We start from the raw sequence: 19,929 nt of genomic DNA, 5'->3' as shown, positions 1-19,929 counted from the left end.
AACCTCCCGGTGGGGCCTGGAGATATCATAAGAACATAAGAAGAGCCCTGCTGGATCAGACCCGATTGCAATACAACGGACAACACAGCTGGTAACTTCTAGCAACATAGGGGCAGGAGGATTTCGAGGAGGGACCCAAGATCTTTACGTCCATATCCTGGCCTCAACCAAACACCTGGCGGAAGAACTCCATCTTGCAGGCCCTGCAGAACTCAGCTAGAACTCAGGGCCCCCAAGATCCTCCAGAAGCAGATTCCACCAGGTGGGGGCCAGGCCCAAAAAGTCCCTGGCCCTGTTCGAGGCCAGGCAGGCCTCCCTCGGGTCAGGAACAACCAACCTGTTGGTATTTGAAGAGCGAAGTGCTCTCCGGGGGACATGGCAGACAGGCGGTCCCTCAGATACACGGGGCTGAGACCGCATAAGGCCTTGAGCAGGGGTAGTCAAACTGCGGCCCTCCAGATGTCCATGGACTACAATTCCCAGGAGCCCCTGCCAGCATTCACTGGCAGGGGCTCCTGGGAATTGTAGTCCATGGACATCTGGAGGGCCACAGTTTGACTATCCCTGGCCTTGAGGGTCAAAACCAATACCTTAAACCGGATCTGGAATTCTACTGGTAACTATCAGCTGGATATGAGTTCTCCAAGGAGTTTGAGTAAGAACCCTGGAACAGCTAAATGGCTGTAAGCAACTTGTTCCCCTCTCCAGTTTCTTTCCATGCACTGCGTACAAATGAGCTAGAGTAGTTTTGGGAATAGTGGGTTTTTTTCCCATTATCAGCGAGGGTGGAAGATGGGGGGGGGATGTTTTTGCTTTAGCCGGTTTACTCTAGCTGGAAAGGCTAAATTCCCAATCAGCGTTCAACCAACATTACCATTTTGCTGCTCTTAGCAATCAGCAAATTTATAAGCGGAAAGGCTGGAGCCCATCTAATGCATGCAAATAGATCTGTTGGTGGGCGTGGGAAGGGGGAGACACATCTGCGGTGCAGGAAGAAGAAGAGCTGGATTTTATACCCCACTTTTCACTCCCCGAAGGAGTCTCAAAATGGCTGACAATTGCCTTCCCTTCCTCTCCCCACAACAGGCGTCCTGTGAGGGAGGTGAGGCTGAGGGAGCCCTGATATAACTGAAGAAGGGTTGGTTCTTATATGCCACTTTTCTCTACCTGAAGGAGTCTCAAAGCGGCTGACAGTTGACTTCCCTTCCCTGCAGCAGATATCCTGTGAATGAAGTGAGGCTGAGAGAGCTTCTGCTCTGTGAGAACAGCACTATCAGGACTGTGATGAGCCCAGGTCATCCAGCTGGCTGTATGTGGAGAAGCGAGGAATCAAACCCAACTCGCCAGATTAGAAGCTGCCAATGTTAACTACTACACCACGAAGGGAGTGTGGGTTGTTGGCAGAAGAATCAAGGATGTGTCTCAGTCTACAATCCCAAGAAAACTTCCCTAAAAGCAAGCCCCACTAAAAGCAAGCATAGATCTTGCTTTTGAGGAGATCCTGAGGACTATTCCTGAACAGCATCATCCTAAACAGAGATATTCTAAGTCTCCCTTGGTGGCAAATCGCTTCCATGCTAAGGGCCCTGGCTTGGTGCGGTGCTTAAGGGCGGCTGAGAGAGCTCTGAGAGAACTGACTGCCTCAAGGTCACCTGGATGGTTTGAATGTGGAAGAGTGGGGACTCAACCCCGGTTGCTCTTAAAGGTGCCACTGGACTCAAAGGCTGTTCGCTTACGATTACTTTGTTAGAATCAAGTGGGCAGCCATGTTGGTCTCAACCAAATTGGAGCCCCAAAGATTTCTTCGAGGCGGCCGCTTACTTGTGCATGCCCTGTCTGAGGAAGTGGGTGTGTGCGTGAAAGCTTCCGTCAAAGAAATCTGTGTCGCTCTTGAAGGTGCCCCAGGACGCCAATTTGCGGGCTTGTTTCACAAGTCACAGCAGCCAAGCCATTGTGCCACTTCAGCTGGATGGGGCTAGAATCATAGAATCAGGGTTGGAAGGGACCTCCTGGGTCATCTAGTCCAACCCCCTATCACTCATCCACTGTCACCTGCCACCCCCTTGAGCTTTCACAGAATCAGCCTCTCCGTCAGATGGCTCTCCAGCCTCTGTTTAAAAATCTCCAAAGATGGAGAACCCACCACCTCCTGAGGAAGCCTGTTCCACCGAGAAACCGCTCTAAATGTCAGGAACTTCTTCTGGATGATTAGACGGAATTTAGAATCCTAGAATCAGAGTTGAAGGGGCCTCCTGGGTCATCTAGTCCAACCCCCCACACTATGCAGGACACTCACAACCCTCTCACTCATCCACTGTCACCTGCCACCCCCTTGAACCTTCCCAGAATCAGCCTCTCTGTCAGATGGCTCTCCAGCCTCCGTTTAAAAATCTCCAAAGATGGAGGACCCACCACCTCCCGAGAACGCCTGTTCCACTGAGGAAGTGTTCTCACTGGCAGGAACTTCTTCCAGATGTTTAGATGGAATTCAGAATCACAGAGTTGGAAGGGGCCTCCTGGGTCATCTAGTCCAACCCACTACCCTAAGCAGATCACCCACAACCCTATCGCTCACCCACTGTCACCTGCCACCCCCTTGACCCTTGAACTTTGTAATTCAGAAATGGAAGTGATAGCACGGTGCTCTTCAAAACTACCACGGAAAATCCATCGAGATTTTAAAAATTTCCAGAGCCTCATGACATCACGACCTGGTTTCTTAGAGTCAAATGAGTAGCCGTGTTGGTCCGAAGTAGCACAATAAAATCAGAGTCCAGGGGCACCATTAAGACCAACCAAGATTTATTCAGGGTGTGAGCTTTCGAGTGCAAACACCCTTAGAATCACAGAGTTGGAAGGGGTCCTAAAGGCCATCTAGCCCAACCCCCCTGCTCAACGCAGGATCAGCCCAAAGCATCCAAGACCCTTCCTCAGATTATGATCTTGCACTCGAAAGCTCACGCCCTGAATAAATCTGTGTTGGTCTTCAAGGTGCCCCTGGGCTCTGGTTTTATTGGTTTCTTAGAGGGACACACTATCATCCCGTCCAGTTTTCAAAGGGGCCATTGACCTGCTCCCCCTCTGCCATCCCTCGGGACCGCCTGCCAAGGGCTGCTGGAGCCTTGGGGCCCCTCTGGCGCGCAGCCCTCCCAATCCGGTGCCACTCCGCTCTCACTCCCCCCTGGAAGCGTCGGGGCCGAAAGCCGGGCGTGGGAGGCCAGCCAGCCAGCCGACCCGCCTCCCGCCCCGCCGCCGTCACGTCCCGGGCGGGTTCCGGGGGCGGCGCCGCTGCTCCGCTTTCCCTTTCGCTGCCGGGGCCAGGCCGGTGCTTTGCGCGCAGCCATGGCACGGTGGGCATGGCGCTCCTGGTCGCTCCCCTGCGCCGCCCTCCTGCTGCTCGGCCTCCGCCAGGCCGCGGCCGACACGCCGGCCAACTGCACCTTCGAGGACCTGGAGGGCACCTGGCTCTTCCAGGTGGGCAGCGGCCGCGGCGCCCCCGACAGCAGCCTCGACTGCGCGCGAGTGGGTAAGTCGGCGACCCCTCCCCGTCCCCGTCGAAGTTTGTAGCAAAGGAGACAGAAAAGTTGGAAGGGGGGTTATACCCCGCTTTGCCCTCCCGGAGGAGTCTCGAAGCGGTTTACAATCGCTTTCCCGTCTCCCCCCCCCCCCCCCCGCACGGCAGGCGTCCGGGTGAGGTGGGTGAGGGCGAGAGAGCTTTGCAAGAACTGCTCTGCAAGAGCAGAAAAAGAGCTGAGGGTTTTAAATATATATATGTATACTCGGGTTTTTGTTTGCTTGTTTTTTTTACTATCTGAAAGAATCCCAAAGTAGCTCGCAAACACTTTTAGGTGGGGCTGAGGAAGCTCTGAGAGAACTGGTCTAAGAGGACTGTGGCTGGCCCAAGGTCACCTAGCTGGCTGCAGGGGGGGTGGGAGGAGGAGTGGGGAATCAAACCGGGCTCTCCAGGTGAGAGGTTGCAGCTCTTAAGCACTGTGCCAAGTAACCTGCCCCCACCTTCAATCTCCCATTTCCTGTTACGTATATAAAATGCTTTTCTTCTAAAACTCTAGGAAGTCTTTATGCTTTATTTGAGGTTGGGTTTACTCCAGTGTCTGCCCTGCTGAGTTTGAGGGGGTTTCCAGTACCTGCAATCACTCAGGTGTGTAACTGTGTTGGTCTGAAGCAGCAGAACGAAGTCTGAATGTAGGGGCACCTTTGAAGACCGACAAAAGTTGTATTCAAGGTAGAACCTTTCTTATGCACACATATTACTTCTCAGAAGAAATGTGTGTTTGTGCATGCACACGAAAACTTATACCTTGAGTAAAACTTTGTTGGTCTTAAAGGTGCCACTGGACACAAACATGGTTCTTCTAGCGCTGGCTTCTAATTTGGCAAGTCGGGTTTGATTCCCCGCTCCTCCACATGCAGCCAGCTGGGTGACCTTGGGCTAGTTACAGCCCTGATAGCACTGTTCTCATGGAGCTGGGAGGGCGATTGGCAGCCTCCAAGAGCAGTGAAAAGCAGGGTATAAAAAACAACGCTTCTTTTTCTTCTGTGTCACCATATCTGAAGGAGTTTGCTTGTACAAGAAAGTTTATCCCTTTGAATAAAGCTTTAAAAGTGCCCCTGGACTTGAATTTTGCTCCCCTGGTGCAGACCAACATGGCTCCCAACCTGAATCTAGTCTAGTCTAGGGAATAAAAACTGTTAGCCTGTGAAGTAGCCCTGGGCCCTGTTTTATTTTCAATTTCCCTTTGGGGTCGCTGGAGTGGCATAAGGCTGGATCTGCAAGGAGCAGTTAAACTAAGCAGTAGAGCTGGGGTGCTGTGTCTGATCGACCTCATGGTGTTTATTGTCTCTTATTTTCTTTTTATATCTAATTTTTATTTTTATGGCAGCTTAGTCTTTTCTTGCCTCCTGCTGCATTGTAACGTATTTACTTGGAAGGGCCTTCTTGGCCTATCAGTGTGTCTAGGGCAGGGGTAGTCAAACTGCGGCCCTCCAGATGTCCATGGACTACAATTCCCAGGAGCCCCCTGCCAGCGAATGCTGGCAGGGGGCTCCTGGGAATTGTAGTCCATGGACATCTGGAGGTCCGCAGTTTGACTACCCCTGGTCTAGGGCTTCAAATTTTTTGGCAGTGCATGGACTTCCGTGAGTCACTGCTCACCTCTTCAGGTACCTGGGCAGTGATTCAGTAAAGGACACACAACAACTTTTGTACAACTTTCAGATGCCACTGGACTTTTTTCCCCTTCTGCTACAGACAAACTTGGCCACCCATCTCTATTCCTATATAGGCAGCCCTTTCCAACTTTTTACCTTTTTTACTAGTGAAAAACCTCTGAAAAATTCAGAGGCTTCGAGAAACCTCAGAAGTGGCGCAAATGTGCAGAATATGGTTGGGAAACATAGCTATGTCCCTTCTCACCCCCTCTAGAGCCATCATTGGCTATGGGTGGGTCGGAACGACCTTCTACGGTCATATCACCCAATAAAAGTCTCCCTGGAGAAGAGCCTAATGCTGGGAGCGATTGAGGGCCAAAGAAGAAGGGGACGACAGAGAATGAGGTGGCTGGATGGAGTCCCTGAAGCAGTCGGTGTGAAATTAAATGGACTCCGGGGAATGGTAGAGGACAGGAAGGCCTGGAGGATCACTGTCCATGGAGTTCTGATCGGTCAGACACGACTTCGCACTTAACAAGTTTGGAGCGCATAACTACTCTTACACTATGAGGTATGGGTGGAAGGGGAGTTGATAGAAAAGCATACAGGCGTGCCTATAACATTTTCTCAGAAGAAGAGGAAGCTGTGATTTCTTCCTTCCCTTCTGATGATACACCGCAGGTTCCTCTGTTTACCCCCTCCAAATCACGAGTTCGGAAAATTGCACAATTAACAGCAAATACAGTAGCCTTTCTTCCCCCCCCCCCCTTCCCTGTTCTAGGCCATCACACGAGTTTACTAAGAATTTCTGTGTAAAAGTACTGAACAGGGTGGGTGGGGTGATTGTGAACTATTTCTAATGGTTTCTTAGGCCATCCAAAAAGAGGCTTTAAAGAAACACGCTGTCGTCAGATTTGATGCGCCGCTGACTTGTTATTGTGGGACAATGAAATTTAACATCGCCAAGTGTGACAGGTGCCAGCTATTAAGGGCTTTGGGCCAGTAACCCACTCTTGGTTTAGCCCACCTCACAGGATCGTGGTCAGGATAGTGGAGGTGTGGAATCCTAGAATCCTCAAGTCGGAAGGGAACCCCCCCTGGTCATCTAGTCCAACCCCCTGCAGAATGCAGGAAACTCACAACTATCTGCCCTCCCACAGTGACCCCAATTACATGCCCAGATGATGCCCCCACCCCAAACAGAATCCCTGGCCAGTCTGGCCTTGAGGAAATTTGCCTCCCAACCCCAAAGTGGCGATCGGCATTTCCCTGGGCATGCAAGAAAAGGGCCACAAGAGCCAAGCACCGACACAGCCCCTTCTGCCCACCCACTCACCATCTGCCTAAGTTCAACAATAGAAGCTGGTTCGGTTCCCCATCGGGGTGTAAATGAAATAAATAGAAATGATGTGGGATACAGGTTTATAAATGTGACAGAACAAAAAGGGGGTTGTTTTAACGTCCCTCTGTCCCAGCGGCGACCCAAAACAGCTCAGGCCCTTCTCCTGTCTTCCATTCCATTTATTCAGCAACCTTGCACGGTAGGTTAGGCTGAGAGTGTGGGGTGCCACTTCTTGGGGGCAGTGATTCTGAAGCCTGCCTTGATTTAGAACAAAATTCTGAAGTCACAAAGCGAATAATGAAGCGAATAATGAAGAACTTTAGTTGTCAGCCACTGGCCTTAGTATCAGGGCTAAGAGTGGGAACTTCTGGTCTGGAGAGCCAGGTTTGATTCCCCATTCCTCTTCCAGCTGGGTACCCTGTGGCTAGTCACAGTCCTGATAGTGCTGTTCCAACCAAGCAGCCCTGCCAGAGCTCTCTCCAGCCCCACCAGTCATAGTATTCTGAGAGCTCTCTCAGCCCCACTTGCCTCACAGGGTATCCATGGTGGGGAGAGGAAGGCGATTGTAAGCCGCTTGGAGATACTCGAGGTCTTCTGAGTGACTTTGGATCAGTCACAGTTCTCTCAGAACATTCTCAGCCTCACCTGCCTCACAAGGTGCCTGTTGTGGAGAAAGGAAGGGAAGGCGATTGTTGGCTGCTGCTTTGAGGCATGAGTCCTACTGGGTGACCTTGGGCCATTTCACAGTTCTCTCAGAGCTCTCTCGGCCCTACCTGCCTCACAGCGTGCCTGTTGTGGCGGGAGGGAGGAAAGGCAATTGTTAGCTGCTTTGAGACACATGAACTCTGCTGGGTGACCTTGGACCAGTTACGGTTCCCTGAGAGCTGTATCCCCCCTTCCTACCTCATAGGGTGTCAGTTGTGGGGAAAGGAAGGGTAGGCAATTGTAAGCCACTTTGAGACTTCTTTGGGTAGTGAAAAACAGGCCATAAAAACCAACTCTTCTTTTTGGCTGTATAGAAATTTGAACAAAAACAGCTGGTATGCTGACTCTTTAACTTTAACATTTTTATCCTACCCTTTGTCTGGGAAACTCAGGGGGGTTACCTAGTTCTCCTCTTTCATGTCCTCAAAAGAGCCCCTTGAGGTTCACCTGGCTAGGACCAAACCTGACTCAGGGTCACCTAGTACAGGGGTAGTCAACCTGTGGTCCTCCAGACGGCCATGGACTACAATTCCCATGATCCCCTGCCAGCATTTGCTGGCAGGGGCTCATGGGAATTGTAGTCCATGGACATCTGGAGGACCACGGGTTGACTACCTCTGACCTAGTGGGTTTCTTCTTAGTGGAGGATTTGAACCCATGTTTCCCCAATACTAACGACTGTTGGTTCATGAGGTTCATGTACTTAGAATTGGTTGATAAGACAATAATGCCTCACATCTGGCCTGTAACAGTGAGTGGACTGAGAAAGGCCATGTGTTCACACTTATTCAGAAAAAAGAGAGGCGTTAGAGATCATATCACAAAATTTACGTTGGCGTCTAAAAGAGCATTTCAGAAGGAAACCAGCTTGCGGTTCATAGATGGCAACAAGGCTTGTCATTGGATTGTAGAAAGCTATGGTTGGTTTGAAAGGAAATGGGCGTGCCACAGCATTTGATGGTTTTGATGCGCAGTCTATACTCTGGACAAGAAGCGATTATTAGGACAGAACGTGGAGAAACAGAACCATTTCCAGAACAGAATTGGAGCTCAGGGGCACCTTTAAGATCAACAAAAGTTTTTATTCAAGATGGGAGCTTTCGTGTGCACGCACTCAAAAACTTTGTCAGCTGTTGGGCTCAAATTTTATTCTGCTACTTCCGACGAAGGGTGTATTTGATCACCCAGTCTGTTCAACCCATATGCAGAACATAATAATAATGGTTGGTTCTTATATGCCGCTTTTCTCTACCCGAAGGAGTCTCAAAGCGGCTTACAATCAACTTCCCTTCCTCTCCCCATAACAGACACCCTGTCAGGGAGGAGAGGCTGAGAGAGCCCTGAGATTACTGAAAAAGAAGAAGAGTTGGTTCTTATAGGCCACTTTTTTCTACCCGAAGGAGTCTCAAAGTGGTTTACAGTCGCCTTCCCTTTCCTCTCCCCACAACAGACACCTTGGGAGGTGGATAAGGCTGAGAGAGCCCTGATATCGCTGCTCAGTCAGAACAGCTCTATCATGGCTGTGGCGAGCCCAAGACCACCCAGCTGGCTGCATGTGGGAGAGTGCAGAATCGAACCCCACTCGCCAGATTAGAAATCCGCACTCCTAACCGCTATATCAAAGCTGGATCAGATTCCGATGAACTTGGAGTTTAAATTGATGGAAGCAGCATTAACAGTGTGGCGGCCTCAGAACTGGAGCACTGAGTTTGATTCCCCGCTCCTACACATGCAGCCAGCCGGTTGAGCTTCGGCTAGTCACAGTCCTGATGGTGCTGTTCCAACCAAGCAGTCCTGTCACAATTCTCTCAGCCCCATCTACCTCATAGTGTCTGCTGTGGGGAGAGAAAGGGAAAGTGAGTGTAACCCACTTTGAGATTCCTTCGGGTAGAGAAAAGCGACATATAAGAACCATCCTTCTCCTTCAGTAATATCAGGGCTCTCTCGGCCTCCCCTCCCTCACAGGGTGTCTGTTGTAGGGAGAAGAAGGGAAGGTGATTATAACCCATTTTGAGACCACTTTGGGTAGAGAAAAAAGGTTTGTAAAAATGAACTCTTCTTCTTCCAAATCCCACTCCCCCCTGCCCCAAGTCTCCAGGTCTTTCCCAACCCAGAGCCGGCAATCCTAGATGGATCACAGTGTTGAGGCTCCTCTTCTGAACTTTAACTTTTCCCGTCTCCTTTTCTCCAGGGCGTGTTGAGAAGAAAATAGTGGTTCACCTCCAGAAGCTCAATGTTGCCGAGGATGAGGACGGGAACAGCGGCTCCTTCACGATCATTTACAACCAAGGCTTCGAGGTCGTGTTGAACAGCTACAAGTGGTTTGCATTTTTTAAGGTAAGCGAAGCTTCCTCCTGCTCAACTCAAAAAGTTTATCCAGGTACGCTGAGGAAAGTTAGCCTCCCAGTCATAGAAGCATAGAAGCACAGAGTGGGGGGAAGGATCCTCCAGGGTCATCTAGTCCAACCCCCTTGCAGAAGGCAGGAAACTCAACAACTGTCACCCCACCCGAAGGGACCCCAGTTCCATGCCCAGATGATGCCCCCTCCCTCCCCAAATTGGAATCACTGGCCAGCCTGACCTGGAAGAACATCATCTTCTGACCCCAAAGTGGCAATCAGCATTTCCCTGGGCATGCAAGGAAGGGCCACAAGAGCCAAGCTCAGACACAATCACTTCCTGCCCACCCACTCACAATCTGCCTAAGTTCACAGAATCAGCATTTCCGTCAGATGACTCTAGCTTCTGCTTAAAAACTTCCCAAGAAGGAGAACCCACCACCTTCCGAGGAAGCCTGTTCCACTGAGGAACTGCTCTAACTGTCAGGAACTTCTTCCGGATATTTAGCCGAAAGTTCTTTTGAATTAATTTCATCCCATTGGTTCTGGTCCGGGACAGCAGAAAACAACTCTGCTCCATCTTCTGTATGACAGCCCTTCAAGTGTTTGAAGATGGTTATCATATAATCTCTTAGTCGTCTTCTCTCCAGGCTAAACAGACCAACCTCCCTCAACCTTTCCTCATACGACTTGGCCTCCAAACCTCTCTTCTGAACATGCTCCAGTTTGATTTTTTTGTACCTAACTGCAGAACTTTACATTTATCATTATTAAAATTCATTTTAGCCCAGTTTTCCAGTCTGTCAAGATCATCCTGTATCCCAATTCTGTCTTCTGGTGTGTTTGCTTTCTCAATCCTCCTCACAACAATATCAAAATGCAGTACTGCATTTTACCAACCTGTCAACAAGAATATCACGTGGAACCTTATCAAAAGCTTTACTGAAATCCAGATAAACTATGTCCACAGCATTCCCTTGATCCAGCAAGGTAGTCACTTTCTCAAAAAAAGAGATAAGGTTATCCTGACACGACATTTTCTTGAGAAAACCGTGCTGACTCTTAGTCAGCTGTTTGAAGAGCCTTACGTAATACTGTCTGGTGCCACTCAAAAAAAGAAGAAGAAGAATTGGTTCTTATATGCTCTTTTTCTCTACCCGAAGGAGTCTCAAAGCGGCTTCCATTTGGCTTCCCTTTTCTCTCCCCACAACAGACACCCTGTGAGGTGGGTGAGGCTGAGAGAGCCCTGATATTACTGAAGAAGAAGAAGAGTTGGTTCTTATATGCTGCTTTTGTCTACCTGAAGGAGTCTCAAAGTGGCTTCCAATCGCCTTCCCTTTCCTCTCCCCACAACAGACACCCTGTAAGGTGGGTGAGGCTGAGAGAGCCCTGATATTACTGAAGAAGAAGAAGAGTTGGTTCTTATATGCTGCTTTTCTCTACCAGAAGGAGGCTCAAAGCGGCTTACAGTCACCTTTCCTTTCCTCTCCCCACAAAAGACACCCTGTGGGGTGGGTGAGGCTGAGAGAGCGCTGATATCACGGCTCGGTCAGAACAGTTTTATCAGTGCTGTGGTGAGCCCAAGGTCACCCAGCTGGCTGCATGTGGGAGAGTGCAGAATCGAACCTGGAATGCCAGATTAGAAGTCCGCACTCCTGACCACTACACCAAACTGGCTCTCAGATGGAACACTTTTTGGTTGAGAAATTCTCTACATAGGATACCTTTTACAGTGATACAGTTGCAACACCAAACTGGCCAAATTAATTTTCCCACTGAATTCATTTATACCCTGCCTTTCAAGCCAATGGCAACCTGAGACGGCTTGCCTCATTCTCCTCTCCTCTCATTTTCTCCCCTCACAACAACAACCCTGTGAGGTAGATCAGGCTGAGTGAGTGTGGCTGACCCAGCAGGCTTCCGCAGCACAAGGGGAGATTCGAACTGGGGTCTCTCCAATAGTAGTCCAGCACTCTTCAGGACTACTCCACAGTAGGCTTTCCCAATAAGCCATCCCATTAGCTATGTGGATGAGTGAAAATCACATTTGGCAAACTCTTGTGAGGGCATGGTGGGGAGCCTCTTCCTAAAGATGGATCCCAAGGCCAGTGGGCATTACAGAATAGAGGAAGAAGAGTTGGGTTGGGGTTTTATACCCTGCTTTGCACTACCTGAAGAGTCCTGAAGCAGCTTACAGACACCTTTCACTTCCTCCCCCCACAACAGACACCCTTCAAGATAGGTGGGTGAGAGGGAGCTCTGAGAGAACTGACTTATGCGAACAGCCCCTGGGGCTATTCACAGTTCTCTTAGAGCTCCCTTGCCTTGCATTGCCTCACAGGGTGTCTGTGGTGGGGAGAGGAAAGGGAAGGTGATTGTAAGCCGCTTTGAGACTCATTCGGGTAGAGAAAAGCGGCATATAAGGACTAACTCTTCATCTTCAGTCACTTTGAGACACATGAGGCCTGACGGGTGAACTTGGATCAGTCACTGTTCTCTGCGAGTTCCCCCAACCCCGCGGTGCCTGTTGTGAGGAGAGGAAGGCAAGCCGACTGTAAGCTGCTCTGAGACACAGAGAAAAATGTGGTACAAAAAACAGCTCTTGTTCTTCCCAATGTGAACCCACTCATAAATCTTGCAGGTTTAGCGACAGAACAGATTAGACTCTTTCACATAACGGAGGAGAACAGAGTGTAGAATCTTCTTCTCGAAACTGGCTGGCTTGCTCACCTCCCCCTGGCCAATTATTAATCACTCACAATCTCCTTGTAGAGATCTCCATGCCTTCTTAAGCCTCCCAGAGACATCTGTCTAGACAAGATAGTCTCCTCCAGCAAGGCAAGGCATTTATTTTAGACTTCCAAGCCCTAATAGCAGGTCCCATCCCTGGCTGGCAGCCTATGCCGATTCTCACCTCTGCAACCGTCAGGTGTCTGCGAGGTTCAAGGCCCTCCCCGTGTCAGTTCCGCACAAGCAGAGCGGTCGGCTGTTCAGCTTCAAGCCCTGGATGAAAAATTATAGTGCCAGCAATGGGTTTAGTATCTAGTGAAGTTTGTTTTTTAACACGTTTAGGCCCAGCTAAGGGTGATCTGATGTCCTCTTCAGCAGATAGATAGAAACACTTAGTGCCATTCCTGTCAAAACAACACAGATTCTGAAACAAGGATATATATATATATATTTGGCTAAACTTTTAAGGACTTTCTGAGCAGCCCAAGAAACCTGATATTTGCTCTGGCCATTTCAGCTGCCTTATCTCTGCAGCTTAATAAGTCAGCTGTCAGCAAAGAGTTGGAGCAGGGTAAACATCCCCCTCTGCCAGTCTTCAGTGCAAAGGTTTCCCTTGATGTTTTGGGCTCTGCTGATGAAGCATTGGGACAGATCTGGGGTTCTGATTTGTGACAAGCCCTTTGCGGCTGTCTTTGGAGTGGCCGTGGCTCAAAAACACACCCCTGGCTCTGTTACACAAAAGCTATGGACACTTTTGCGGTGTTGTGAGCTGGCCCTTTGTGAGAGAGCCCCACTTCAGGATATAATTGGGGCGCTTGCATGGAGGGATGCTCCTCCAAGCAGGGCTCCCTGCATGCAGAAAGCTAGTTGTTTGGCAAAAAGGCAAAACACACTTTTCTCTTTTTTTTTTTTTTTTTTTGCCTTCACGTCACAACTCTGGCTGGATGAGAAGGGAGGGCATAGGAATAACTAGATGGATTATTTATCGCCTGCCGCCTTTGTGGCTATAAGGGAGGATTTTATGGGGTTTTATTGTATTTTATTCTTTTATTGTTGTAAACTGCCGTGAGCCCACTGGGAGAGCAGCAGTAGATAAATTGAAATATAAATAAATAAACTGAGTTATGGCAACCTTGTAGGGTTTTCAAAGAAAGACATGTTTAGGGGGTGGTTTGCTGCTGTCTACCTCTGTGGTCACTACCCTGGTATTCTTTGGAGGGATGATGATGATGACGACGATCATTCAATCATGTCCGACTCAGAGTCAACGGTCAATGCATTTTTCAATTCTGCACTGCTTCTTTTAGTTGTAGAATGCTCTGGCCGGTATCCATTTAGATCATATCTAACCACCGTGTTCTTTGTCAGCCTGGCTTCCTTTTACCACTGACCAGTCTCTCTGGGCGATATCTCCGAATACCCACAGCCCAACGCCTGTGCATATGTGGAAATCCATCTGTGGAGGACCTGCCCCACTATGTCTTGGCTTGTCCCCTGTACTCCGAACCCAGGGGCAAATTCCTTGCCAAGCTATTACCAAACTCTCACCCTATTTCTGATTTTAACAAAGTCACCTATCTGTTATCAGATGTCGACCCCTATATCTCTTATAGGGTGGCACTTTTTGCTCTGGCTGCCAGGAGGATTCGAGCCAATGCATTTTTACAGGAGCCTCCACCTTGATACACCATTTTATCTCTTTTATTGTAACTTAGTAGTCCATGTTTACATTTTTAGGTACACAATATTGGAGAAATATTGTTTTATTTGTTTATATTTGTGCCATATTGTTTTAATTGTGTTTTGTAATGGCCTTTGGCTACATACAATAAATGTTATCGTATCGTATCGTATCACTGACCAGTCCTATCATAAAGAGCCTCTTGTGGTGCAGAGTGGTAATGCAGCAGACATGTAGTCTGAAGCTCTGCCCTTGAGGCTGGGAGTTCGATCCCAGCAGCCGGCTCAAGGTTGACTCAGCCTTCCATCTTTCCGAGGTCGGTAAAATGAGTACCCAGCTTGCTGGGGGGGGGGGTGAACGGTCATGACTGGGGAAGGCACTGGCAAACCACCCCGTATTGAGTCTGCCATGAAAACGCTAGAGGGCGTCACCCCAAGGGTCAGACATGACCCGGTGCTTGCACAGGAGATAATTTTACCTTTTTAGTCCTATCATAATTGCTCTCTCCACTGAGTTGAATCGCATGATATGGCCAAAGTAAGTGAGCTAGAGTTTGTGATTTTGCCTCCCAGTGATATATTGGGCTTTATGCGCTCTAGAATTTCCTTGTTTGTGAGTTTTGCCATCCACAGAATCCTTCTCCAGCTCCTGAGTTCAAACAAATCAGCTGGAGGTCTACTATCTAGCTCAGCCTTTCTCAATTCTTTTACAGTCAAGAAACTCCTGAAACATTCTTCAGGCTTTGAGAAACGCCAGAAATGGTGCGAACATGCAGAATTTGGTTGGAAAGCAGAGCTGTGGGCACGCCCACCCGGGGCCCCTCCAGGCCCATCTTTGGCCATTTCTGGGGGCAAGTCAACATGAGCATATGCGGTCATATGACCCAATAAACGTTCAACAAATTTAAAATACATTAAGAATTAACACCCATTCAGGAATAAACCTTTCCAGGGTATTAAAAAACCCTGGTTGGAAAATCCCAATGTAGCTCCTAACCAGACCTGACCCTGGCTGCTAAGATCTGATGAGAGAAAGCTACCCTGGTCTATCCCAGGCAGGGCAGACACACTTAATCTAAATTTAATTCACTGTACAGCATGCTGAGTGTCAGTGGTACCAATTAGTAGCTGGCTTCTCAGAATTGCTTTCCAGGCAGAGTTCCTGTAGCTCTTAAGTGGTTGGCAATATAATCCCTGATTACCTGTGAACAGCGAACACATGTACAAACTGCATGTGTCTGTGTGTGTGCGTAAAGCTGTTCGGAAGAAAAAGCCAGTGTGTGTTCACTTTACAAATTAAACCAGGGACTAGTACTGGAATAACCCTGGGCTTTCCGGCATGTATTCGGCTGTACGTGTGTTGAATGCAACAGGGAGTTGCTCAGTGCGCGTGTAAAGAAAAATCAAGAGCGCACTGCACGTGGATTGTACCTATGAAGCCAGCTAGGTGTAGTGGCAAAGCTGCAGCCTCTAATCTGGCAAGCTGGGTTTGATCCCCCGCTCCTCCACTTGCAGCCAGTTGGCTGACCTTAGGATCATCATAGGCCTGTTAGAGGAATTCAGGAAAAGGGTAGGGTTGTGTGCTTCACAGCTGAAACGGACTTTTGTTTCACTGCTTAGGAGAAGAGGCTCATATTGGCAGGACATGGCCAAGTGTCCTATGGCCATGAAATGTACACCCCCCCCCCCTCAAACACCCACACACAGAATTTGGGTCCTTTCTCCATTAAAAGGTGTGGGCGTGTCTGATGAATTGGTCCTTCCTGCAATGCTTCGGTATCCTTTTTCTCTGGCTATGTTAGCAGTTGCTTACATTTTTATCTTGCTGGTTTCCCCGGGGAGGTTAAGGCAGCATGCATGGCTCTCCCTCCCGTTTCTACCGTCACAACAGCCCTGCGAGGTAGGTTACGCCGAGCGCTTGGCCTTCTGCAAGCTTACCCTCAGACATTTTTATCTTGCTGGTTTCCCCGGGGAGTTTAAGGCAGCATGCATGGCTCTCCCTCCCATTTCTACCCTCACAACAGCCCTGCGAGGTAGGTTACGCCGAGCGCTTGGCCTTCTGCAAGCTCACCCTCAGACATTTTTATCTTGCTGGTTTCCCCGGGGAGGTTAAGGCAGCATGCATGGCTCTCCCTCCCATTTCTACCCTCACAACAGCCCTGCGAGGTAGGTTACGCCGAGCGCTTGGCCTTCTGCAAGCTCACCCTCAGACATTTTTATCTTGCTGGTTTCCCCGGGGAGGTTAAGGCAGCATGCGTGGCTCTCCCTCCCATTTCTACCCTCACAACAGCCCTGCGAGGTAGGTTACGCCGAGCGCTTGGCCTTCTGCAAGCTCACCCTCAGACATTTTTATCTTGCTGGTTTCCCCGGGGAGGTTAAGGCAGCATGCATGGCTCTCCCTCCCATTTCTACCCTCACAACAGCCCTGCGAGGTAGGTTACGCCGAGCGCTTGGCCTTCTGCAAGCTCACCCTCAGACATTTTTATCTTGCTGGTTTCCCCGGGGAGGTTAAGGCAGCATGCATGGCTCTCCCTCCCATTTCTACTCTCACAACAGCCCTGTGAGGTAGGTTACGCCGAGCGCTTGGCCTTCTGCATGCTCACCCTCAGACAAGCCCTAAACAGAGGACCTTAGAATGCTGCAAATACTTATGATTGCATTTCCACTGAGCTTTATAGCTTGGCTAATGGCTAGGGGCTCCCATTTCCACTGAGCTTTATAGCTTGGCTAATGGCTAGGGGCTCCCCGCTGCTTGCTCAACTCCCTAGTTCCATATGATCAGATGGGTTATGCCAGCCGGAGAGTAAAAAGCGAAAGATTTATGCGATCTGAAGAGAAACCAGAATGGCATCGCAGTCATTCCTATAAGGCTTGTGTTTCGGCCTTTTTGGCATGTCTCCCCTGCCTTCCAGTATAAAGCAACCCCCCACCCCCCCAGTTTAGAAGAGCACTTAAGACCGAACAAATGAGCTGCCGTTTTATTACCCCCGTAAAATGTAGCATCACTCCATTATCATGCACGTAGGTAGCTTACTCCAAGATATAAGGGCTGGGCTCCTCTCTGTTTTTCTCTTTTCCTTTGCCTGCAGCCTTATTTTGATTTTGAATGGCGTATTAGATAAGTGTTAGGCCCCGGTGGTGGGCAGAAGGGTGGAATTTAGATCGTAAAGTCAGCGCTGTCGGTAACTGCCCTTCTGTGGTTGGAACATGTCCCCGAAGAGGAACTGAGTAGCTTCCAGCAGCTTTAGATAAGCTTGGGGCTGCAACATAGTACAGATGGGCATGGACCCCAAATGCATCATGAATTTGGCAAGTTTGCGACCCCCTCCCCAAACCCAGATTCGGAGGAGCCATTCACCCTGAACCTTATCCATAGTACCATAGAGTTGGAAGGGACCTCCTGGGTCATCTAGTCCAACCCCCTGCACTGTGCAGGATACTCACAACCCTATCGCTCATCCACTGTCACCTGCCACCCCCTTAAGCCTTCACGGAATCAGCCTCTCCGTCAGATGGCTCTCCAGCCTCTGTTTAAAAATTTCCAAGGATGGAGAACCCACCACCTCCCGAGGAAGCCTGTTCCACTGAGAAACCGTTCTGACTGTCAGGAGCTTCTTTCTGATGTTTAGATGGAATTTCTTTTGCATTAATTTCATCCCAGTTGTTCTGGTCTGTCCCTCTGGGGCAAGAGAGAACTCTGCCGTTTAAATACTTGAAGATGGTTATCAGATCCAGACCTTTTGTCTGATTGGGTGTGAGCCAGTTAAACTGAGCAGGGTGATCTGCCCTTCAGCTCTTAGCTTTAAATAGCACTGAGCCATTTTAATTGCCCATTTCCCTCCTTCCTTTCCTGGGGAGCAGCAAAACAATCCGCTAAAATGGCTGGCAGGAAATGGGTGTGCACTTCCGGTGTGAGGTGAAAAACCAATGACTGCAGCCCATCTTCTGTGTATACACCTATTCTGCACATGTAAAATCTGTTCTGTTTTTCTTTTTCCTCCAGTATGTCACAAGTCATGAGAAAACAATCTCTTACTGTAACGAGACGATGCCAGGATGGGTGCACGATGTCTTGGGTCACAACTGGGCATGTTTCACTGGCCAGAAGATCTCCCCTTCAGCTGCTGGGGTTCATGTAGATCCGCAGCCAGTTTTACCAGCCTATGGAAGGTGAGCAAAAGGGGGAGCTATCCAGTGCCTTTATTATATCTTCCAATAGCATGTGTCTGGGAAATGCAGTTTTGTGTCGTGCTAGCTGGAAAACGGATCTCGATTTATTTTATTTACTAGCTTCAAAGCCCGTTCCTAAGAATGGGCCTTGAAAGGGCTCCCTCCCCTGGCCCCCAGCCAGGCAGCTTAAGGTGGCTTTGGGCCACAGCTCGCAGCTGGATCAAGTGGGACGGGTGGGGGCTGGCCAGTTTGTTAGCAGGCCCAGGATAGAGCTCCTTAGCAGGCAGGAGGCCCTCGTTAGCAGGCCCAACCTAGCAGGCCAAGAGGGCCTCATTAGCAAGCCCTCCACCACGACCCTTTGCCCAGGGCCCTCTCCCCTTACCTGCTGCTGGCTCCAGGCACTGAGGCGTGTCTGAGAGCAAAGAGGCTAGAGTCCAGGGACAGAGGGCGGGAGCTGCAGGGGCAGGGCCAATCAGGGTGCAGCCAGCTTTGCTATTCCAACTTGGACAGCCGGACATGTCCCACCCCCAGGCTGTTTCACAAATATATAGAGGAACCATGGATAAGGATGTTGCTTATACTAACTGGGGTACTCCAGGTGCATTACACCGAGCGAGTCAATAAAAGCAGCAGGACAGGACATCCAAGTAACAATGAAATAAGACTTGGATGTGTAGAACCAACCAAGGGTAAAGAAACAGAAGTGAAGCCAAATCAGAATGGTGTAGTGGTTAAGAGCAGTGGCTTCTAATCTTGTGAGCTGGGTTTGATTCCCTGTTCCTCCTTCACATGCAGCCAGCTGGCTGGCTAGTCACAGCCCTGATCGAGCCGTTCTCACGGCACAATCCTGTCAGAGCAATCCTGTCCAAGACTGTGAAAGAAGGACTTTGCATACAATGATATCCAGTACTTTAAATTGAGCCTGATAACATATCACAGAGTTAATAGAAACCATGGAGCTTGTTTACCTGTTTCTCAATTCGGAGATGGGACAGCCTTTGTGTTTCAGAGAAACTTACACTAGAGAATCCAAGGAGAAGAGTTTGATGTGGAACAGTCCTTGCAAACAAAGCACCTTTGATTTCACAAGGAATAGCGTCCGAACGTAAACAAAATCAGTTGGCAAGGAGCGGTATCTTCTTCAAATTTATTGACTATGATCCTGATTATTGGATGTTCTGGCAGCTAGAACAGGGTCCCGGGTATTCGGTCCCGCTTTCTAATTCTTCCTCAGTGGTTGCAAATTTTTGTCTTAATATCTTAATCGCCATCAATTTCAATTGCAAAATTAAAGCATATAACATAGGCAACAGCTCTTCGGTAAAGGGATCACTTCCTCAATTGTGCTCAACTGTGGGGCACAATTGAGGAAGTAACCCCTTTACTGAAGAGCTATTGCCTATGGGGTAAAGGTAAAGGTAAAGGTATCCTCTCTGCAAGCACCCTTGGGGTGACGCCCTCTAGCGTTTTCATGGCAGACTCAATACGGGGTGGTTTGCCAGTGCCTTCCCCAGTCATTACCGTTTACCCCCCAGCAAGCTGGGTACTCATTTTACCGACCTCGGAAGGATGGAAGGCTGAGTCAACCTTGAGCCGGCTGCTGGGGTTGAACTCCCAGCCTCATGGGCAGAGCTTCAGACAGCATGCCGGCTGCCTTACCGCTCTGCGCCGCAAGAGGTTGTATGGGATACTAAGACAAAAATTTGCAACCACTGAGGAAGAATTAGAAAGCGAATACCCGGAACTCCGTTCTGGTTGCTTATACATTCAATAAATGTGAAGAAGATCCCGCTC

The 19,929-nt window shown here is 49.3% G+C and overlaps 1 protein-coding gene across 1 annotated transcript in view; it reads left to right on the top strand.

Moving 5' to 3' along the window:
- Positions 1–3,282: 3,282 nt before the first annotated feature.
- Positions 3,283–19,929, top strand: part of CTSC (cathepsin C) — a 39,107-nt gene continuing 22,460 nt past the window's right edge. The window contains exons 1-3 of the mRNA XM_077341409.1: positions 3,283–3,526; positions 9,408–9,553; positions 17,969–18,135. Of these exons, the coding sequence (XP_077197524.1) occupies positions 3,343–3,526; positions 9,408–9,553; positions 17,969–18,135 (497 nt within the window). The 5' untranslated portion in view covers positions 3,283–3,342. The remainder of the gene's footprint in view (positions 3,527–9,407; positions 9,554–17,968; positions 18,136–19,929) is intronic.

The sequence above is a fragment of the Paroedura picta genome, chromosome 6 (assembly GCF_049243985.1).
Source record: "Paroedura picta isolate Pp20150507F chromosome 6, Ppicta_v3.0, whole genome shotgun sequence".
Lineage (NCBI taxonomy): Eukaryota > Metazoa > Chordata > Lepidosauria > Squamata > Gekkonidae > Paroedura > Paroedura picta.
The sequence above is the reverse complement of the archived record's forward strand: the minus strand, read 5'-3'. Positions and strand labels throughout refer to the sequence as shown.